Source organism: Micromesistius poutassou (genome assembly GCF_964030765.1).
Source record: "Micromesistius poutassou genome assembly, contig: SCAFFOLD_6028, whole genome shotgun sequence".
Taxonomy (NCBI): domain Eukaryota; kingdom Metazoa; phylum Chordata; class Actinopteri; order Gadiformes; family Gadidae; genus Micromesistius; species Micromesistius poutassou.
Window position 1 is genome coordinate 5,001 of NW_028179317.1, and position 7,589 is coordinate 12,589.

Below are 7,589 nucleotides of genomic sequence, written 5' to 3' on the forward strand. Positions count from 1 at the left end.
TACCTAACTACAACACCTACCACTGCTCGGAAGAGCTGAGGACGGATGCAGTTATTCTATTGGCTGCCCTACCTACCGGTGAGTGTGGGCGGTCATGGCTGCTATGACGCTGAATGCTAACTGGACGCTCCCTGTGCTAATCTCATCATCTTGTGAACGGACATCATTTTTTCATCGGAATTGATCTGGGCCACGGAAGATACAATAATCGATCTTGGCCTGGACATGACCAGGTTCATCCAGCCAAGCCAAAATTAAACCCCAGACATTTCAGATTTTATTGATGAAAATGTGCTTAATCCTTGAAACGCTGCAGGTCTTGCAGGGGATTTCAGACTCAGTCCTACTTGTATTGACGGGGGGGCTCCTGTCTCACCTTCTGGGTCTGCCTGCTATCGTAGGCCTCCTGCTGGTCCTTGCGCCAGATCTCCTGCATTTCCTCCTGGTCTCGCTTGTACTTCTCCTGCAAACACGAGCACAGGGACACAGCTCACACCGTGTTTCACACACACACACACACACACACACACACACACACGCACACACACACACACACAGACAAGATCACGCAACCCAGTGCATGTTTTAAGACATAGACGCTTGCTTGGGCATACACACACACACATGCATACACACATACCCTCCCACACTCTCTCTCTCCACGGTCTCCTGTGTACCACTGAACACTCCCTGTGACCCGCGCTGCAGAAGACAGCAGCTGGCCTATTTATACTGCCGTTAAGACGCACCGGCGTCGCCTTCACCGCGTGGCGTCTCCAGGCTCAGCGCATCCAGGGCGTCGACTGTCAGCGAGCTCCGCAGCGCTGCGCCTCGACAGGCTCTGAGGAGGCTGAAGTAGGCCGTCAGATCGATAGGGAATAGCGCAGCGGGGAGCAGCGAACGAGAGAGCGTTTTTTTTTTTTCCTCGCAGTGGATGCCATCATGACACCTTTCATCTCACGGCCAAGGGATAGACACGAATAGTGGTTACACCCATGTTTTTTGGGCAGGGACGTGCTGCGGAATTGGTGTGAGAGAAATGCGGATGTGCGTTTCGTCCGTTTGAGTCCGTTTGAGCGCTCCTCGGGTGTATCTTGATTATATTGTCTCGTATTGTCTTGTATTGCTTTCTTAATTAAAAGGTGCGATAGAAATGAAGTCGACATTGACATCATCATCATCATCATCATCACAACCATCAGGCTCCTCATCATCGTCAACATCATCATCCTCACTGGCATCAGCACCGGAGCCAGACACGGCTGTGTGCTCTCTCCTCTGCTCTTCTCCCTCTACGCCTACAACTGCACCTGCAGCCGATCTTCTGTCAAACCCCGCAGCGTGCTTGATCATCCCAACTCTCATCAGATTCATCTCCAACGGGGGACGAGTCAGAGCGAGCACCTGGCATCCTGGTGCACAGCCGGTGACAAGCTATGACAACCGTAGCGATGGAGGAAGACTTCAGAGGGGGCCAGCACCAACCCCCCCCCCCCCCCCCCCCCTCCGATCATGTGTGACTCCCCAGTTAACATTGTGGACTGGTTCGCATTCCTGGGGGGGGGCGATCATCTCACAGGACCTCGGGTGGACCGGGAAGTCCACCGTCGAGATGGCCCAGCAGAGGGCGCTCCTCCTGCAGCAGCTGAAGAAACTCAACCTGCTGCAGGAAGCAATGGTCCAGCACTAACACGGCCATCGCTGAGTCCATCCTCAGCTCATCCGTCACTGCTTGGTTCGCTGCCCCCCACTGCCAAGGACGGAGGCAGACTGCGGTGGGGGGGGGGGGGGGGGGGGGAAGGTCATCGGCTGCCCAGAAGGTCATCGGCTGCCGCCCCCCAACCTAGAGACCACTTCAGGACCACTCCCATCCCGGTCACAAGCTCAGACCAAATAGGAAGACCAAAACCTTGTGTCACCCAAAGAGTTTCTTTCCAATGGTGGGTTTCACACACAAGCCCCCGTGCCTCTCACTGACTCTGGGACCTTCTCCCCCCCACCCCCCCCACCCCACCCTGTCAGACACCAAACACACACACACACTCACACACACACACACACACACACACACACACACACACACACACACACACACACACACACACAATGCACCGATGTTCCTGCATCACCAAACCCCCCCGTGTAAAATAAACATGTGCAATACAAATATAGTATACATACACATGCGTAAATCTATATTATTTATATTTATTCTAATCAAAGTGTACATGCCTCGTACCCATGTCATAGCCTCTAACCCTCTCATTGTGTCTTAGCCTTTTACAGCATAAATATTTGGTCAAACAAATTGCTATTTTTGCTGATATTTTTTACTTGTTGCTTTATGTATTATATTCAGCGACCTCACAAAGTCAATATTCTTGTGTGTGCAAACATACTTAAAACAAACACTAAATACACTTCTGATTCTCAGTATCATCCTCATCGTGACAATGATCAATATCTGAGCTAAAGGAAGTGGTTCTCACAGCCCCGGGGGGCGAACCGCCGCCCGCTCACCTGCAGAAGGCGATCCTGCTCCTTCTGCCACTTCTCCTGCCGGCGACGCTCGTCCTCTGGGTCCCAGGACCAGCGGCTGGCTGAGGGGGTGAGGGCGGGCACGGGGATCTGATGACAGAGGGGGGGGGGGGAGGAGGAGGAGGAGGAGGGCCATAATGTAACACACACGCCACCATAAAGGACCTCACATCTCCAGGTCCCACCCAGGGGCCAGGCGCCCGCCGCCAGAGCCAGAAAAATAAGTATTCTGAAATGTTCTGCCGCTTACTGCTTCCTACTGTGGACTTTAAAAAAAAAAACAGCTGAGGGAATAAGTGGGTACATAAACACTGAAGGTACACATCTCCCACTCTCCCACTGTAGCTCTGACTCGACCGAGACTTGGCTGCCAAAGAGCGGTGATGCAACAGTTGATCCCAGTTGATGTGTGGCTCAAGTGATGGTGAGTGCTGCTCTGGGCTAGGATTACCCCCAGTACAGCCTCCACGAGGGAGAGAGAGAGAGAGAGAGAGAGAGAGAGAGAGAGAGAGAGAGAGAGAAACAGGGAGATAAAAGAGATAGAGATAGATATAGGTAGAGACAGAAAGACGGATAGAGAAAGACAGACGGCGGCAGTACGAGAGAAGGAGGCCCTACCCGTCGGTTAGGATGATACCTGACAAGCAGTCTGAGAGTTGCGTGTGCGTGTGTATGTGTGTGCGTGTGTGCTTGTGTGTGTGTGTGTGTGTGTGCTCCCGACAACAGCAGGATGATTGAGCAATCAAAGGGCTGGAGTGAAACAGTGAAGCTGTCTCCGCCGAGGGATCCCGTTTCAGAGAGCCACCAGTCAACGGGGGAAGGAGAGCCAAAGAAACTAAATATGTTTTTGTGTTTCTCGACAATACTCACATCCGATATCGCCGTCTCTGATCCTCCTGGAAAAAGTAAACAAGTGTCATTGAGATGGCGCCGGTACGCACGTCGTAAATATTATGGAGAGTACTAAAACATAAAATATGGGGACTTAACAACCGGGACACGCAGACCTTTGGAAAACCCTTATCAGCCAAATGGAAATCATTGAACTTTAACGGCAATAGACTGGAGATAATACAATGGGACTCACGCAAACATACACAGTGAAACGTTAAGACTTTCCACACAAAGAGTCCATACATTGGTTCCATGCAAACCAGTGCCACAGGTCACTAGGAGACTTGCACCTGTTCCATGCAGAGGGGAACTGGCATTTTAAAAGGGACAAGTGCAACAGCAATGCATTGAACGCCATGCACAGCAAAGTGGAAAAGTGTGACTATGAACACTGTTTAAATCACACACATATATATACATATATATATATATATATATATATATATATATATATACATATATATTACACACACACACACACACACTCACAGAACCAGACAGAATAATGCGAGTCTGGTGTTGGTGTAGTGTGCCAGGCGTGATGTGTACAGCCAAGGGAGCTTTGAAAGGAAAATAGAGGAATTGCTTCTAGGAATTTTTTTTTCCCTTCGATAGCGTTACGTAATAACGTCTCTTTCTTCTTTCTCATCATTTTTTCTGATTGAGATTTTCTCGCATATTATTTCTCTCCGGGCCGAATTGATTCACAGAGAAAGAAAAATCAATGCTGTGGATTTGTTTAGCGAGTTAACGATTACGGAACGGAAAGGTCACAAGCTCCAGGTTAAATATGCATACATATAATCACTTCTATAATAACTTCAGGGTTGAATGAATTTGTCTGTTGTTTGTAAACTCGTCATTGGCCATTGACGATTCCCACTAAATTAGCTGACCTCCATGTTTACCAAAGGAGGGTAACCTCCTCAGTGCTAAACAGAGGGGGGGGGGGGGGGGTGGCATGGCAGCAAACGTTCACTGTGCTAGCTTTGCTCCCCCGGCTGCAACAACACAACAAGCATGCCAGTGAACCCGGGCCTGTGCCTGGCGGGCAGGCAGGCGTAGAGGGATAGAAAGGTGATGGGGGGGGGGGGGGGGTAATAGAGGTCACTGCACACTGGGCCCTGCGTGTTTACCACAGAGGTAGACCAGAGGGCTGACCCTACTGCGCCCTGAGCTGCCTGGGGAGGGGAGGGGAGGGGTGGGGAGGGGGGGGGGGTATGATACAAGTTATGCTCCCGCTATGAGTCCAGGCTGAAAAAATACACCAAATAAATAGAAGAGAAACAAAGACAGAATAAAGTCGGGGTTCAATCAAAAAACGTTGCAAGAGGGAAATGGTCCGGCGAGAATAGCCGGATGACCCCCGCCGTGTTTCCATTGCGCGATTAAAAAACCTGATTTCGATTGATGGAGAACACGTGCATACGGATATACATGTACAAGTATATATGTAAGATGTAGGCCACATTGAGTGGGGGGGGGGGGGAAGCACAGAGAGAGCCCAGCCACCACATCACAGACAACACGCCACCACGTCACCCCGCTAGCCTCGGCACAGTTTACCTTGTTCAAAAAACTCTGACCTCCGTTTTAAGTTTTTCAAAGACATGGGTTCTGACTCTACATGGGAGAAGAGGGGAACAGTGAGGCACAGGGGATTAGAACAGAACGCCTCGCGGGCCTGGTGATCAGCTTGTGTTGTGTGGGTTTTAAGTGTACTCAGAGTTGCATTGTTGCAATGCTTAAAAGTCTTGTCGTATGAATGTCTCTCATAGGCGATTCCTACACTTAATATGCCTTTTAGCATTTCAGTAATACAAAATAACAATATAACTAAAAAATCAATAATTTCTTTTGGCTTATTAATAAAGTTCGTAAAAAAACTCATATCATACCTTTATTTCTCATGGTTACTGCCTCTCGGTGGACACCCCCATTGAGTCCGTTTGTTGCCACATTCTGCAGAAAAACACAACGTCCCATACTTTATTTTAATAAAACATTTGCGTAACGGTATTATGTAAGTGTGGGCATTGACAACAACGACCCACAACGACCGAGGGGTTCTGAGCGTCGTCCAATCTGCAGCAACCTTCATTACTTCAGTTACAACGGCTTGACAACGCCCAACGAACCCTGGGTCACGTGGTGCTATGTCGGGGGGGGGGGGGGGGGGGGTCACTCACGATGATGGAGTGCAGGGGTGCCGCGTTGATCCCCAGGCCGTCGGGGGATTTGCGCGAGGTGAAATCCAAACTGGTGTTGGTGGGGCTCACGTTGCTGCCACCTATAAGCATCGAATGGTCCGAACTGGTGAGATTGATGGTCTTATGGTTCTGAAAGGGTGCGGCCGGTCGGCCTGTCTCCCAGTCTGTCCACGCGGACAACGCCGCAAAAAAACAGCAAAGCAAAAACAAAGAAACGGGATGTGTTTATGTTTTGGCACAAAGTCGGGTTATTCACTTTGTGAGTGCGAGAGTCACAGGATAGAGCTTTGAGTGTGAAGGATGGGATTAGCGTAAGAGTGGCGACCAGAGAGAGACAGGGGGAAAACACCTGGGAGTGAGAGTGGAAGTGTGCTGCTATGGGAGAACAGGGGGGATTGACCAGAGAGAGAAACCGTCTCACGGTAGCCCAGCGAAACCTTGAAAACCCCCTCAGACTCAGAGCGCTGCAAACAGGCTCCCTGCTCCCTGATAGCACAGCCTGGGCGATCTCTAATTAGCATCGTCGTCATCGATCGACTTTGTATTCCCGTGGTTTAGACAAAAACTCGCTGGCCAATGTCAAGGGGTCAGGGTAGCCTGTTGTTCCAACACAGCATTTATGCAACGACGAGGAAGCAGTGAACTATAACTCTAGGCTCTTGCCCTCAAAACACCGCACGGAAGAGGAATGCTGACAAGAAACAACAGGACCGAATGGAGGACAAAGAGGAGCGGAGAAGAACAGTGAGTAATCTCACTCCCTCCTCACACACCCAGAGAGAAAATAGCTGGAGTCATGCTGCTGGTAAACTGTCATGAGATCATTCATGGATGGTTAGCCAGCAGTTTACGGAGCACTTTGGAGTGTCAACAATGTTTAGCAGCCCAGCCACCGTAAGCCACCCTGTCACTTGCGGAATGCACCCTTCAAAGTGGTTATTTCCCTCACACTCCCTCTGCCTGATGCCACCTCGCTCTCTCTCTTGTACTCCGGCATGCACTCACTCATGCACTCATGCACGCACGCACACGCACGCACGCACGCACTCACTCACTCACTCATGCACTCACACACACACACACACCCCCCTCCACTCATACCCTCCCACACACCCGGAGGTGGACTCACTGTTGCCACCCAGGCGGCGTACGTCCATGGTCAGGCTGCCCTGCTGCAGAGCGTCCTGCATGCTGGCCCCCCACTCTGCATAGCTCATGTCCGCCACTCTGTGGCCGCCCACGCTCAGTATCTCATCCCCGGCCCGCAGCGTCTCCGCCGGGCTGCCTGCACGGGGACGCCACACGGAAGCACACTCAGAAACCACTCGCCCACTGCTGCCGGGGGAACAGGCCGTACCGTCCGGCCGGCCGGCTTAGCTCTGGTGGAGGTAGAGCAGGTTGACTTGTGACCGGAAGGTTGCCGGTTCGACCCCCCCCCCCCCCCCCCACCCCCCCCCCGGCTCCTCCTAGTTGTCGACGCGTCCCTGAGCGAGACACTTAACCCCGACTGCTCCTGACGAGCCGGCTGTCGCCTCGCATGGTTGACTCCGACGCCGTCGGTGTGTATTAACCGTTTGTAAGCCGCTTCGGATAAAAGCGTCTGCTGAATGCCTGCCTTACAGGTCTGGCTGCTGATGGACCATCTCCGTGATGACTGTTCATGTTACCAACGGTACTAGATCAACCCACACACTACCGTTGAACTAACCCTACTGTGGACGGGCCTTCTTCACCTGGCGGCCGCCTTGGTTCAAAACGTCCGCGAGGGGTGGGTGAGGAAGGCCCGGGCCTGTGCCGTTAACGGCATCCTGAACCATCATGTGAGCAAGGCCCTCACCACTGCAGCCTGGTCACTCACTAGTACACCGAAATATTTATACGACTGCAAGTGGATATCACACGTTCTCCTCTTCCCCTCCGTTAGTCATTTAAAGTGAAGGCATAAGT

At 51.5% G+C, this 7,589-nt stretch overlaps 1 protein-coding gene across 1 annotated transcript in view; it reads right to left on the minus strand.

Moving 5' to 3' along the window:
* The window catches only part of LOC311372925 (LIM domain only protein 7-like), a gene marked incomplete at its 3' end in the record, with an annotated part of 12,054 nt that extends 4,990 nt beyond the window's left edge, over positions 1 to 7,064 (minus strand). The window contains exons 1-7 of the mRNA XM_084489844.1: positions 6,772 to 7,064; positions 5,622 to 5,806; positions 5,331 to 5,394; positions 4,999 to 5,055; positions 3,409 to 3,434; positions 2,521 to 2,628; positions 377 to 463 (exon numbers count right to left, since the gene is read on the minus strand). Coding sequence (XP_084345970.1) covers positions 377 to 463; positions 2,521 to 2,628; positions 3,409 to 3,434; positions 4,999 to 5,055; positions 5,331 to 5,394; positions 5,622 to 5,806; positions 6,772 to 6,859 — 615 coding nt within the window. The remainder of the gene's footprint in view (positions 1 to 376; positions 464 to 2,520; positions 2,629 to 3,408; positions 3,435 to 4,998; positions 5,056 to 5,330; positions 5,395 to 5,621; positions 5,807 to 6,771) is intronic.
* Between the last annotated feature and the right edge of the window lie 525 nt (positions 7,065 to 7,589).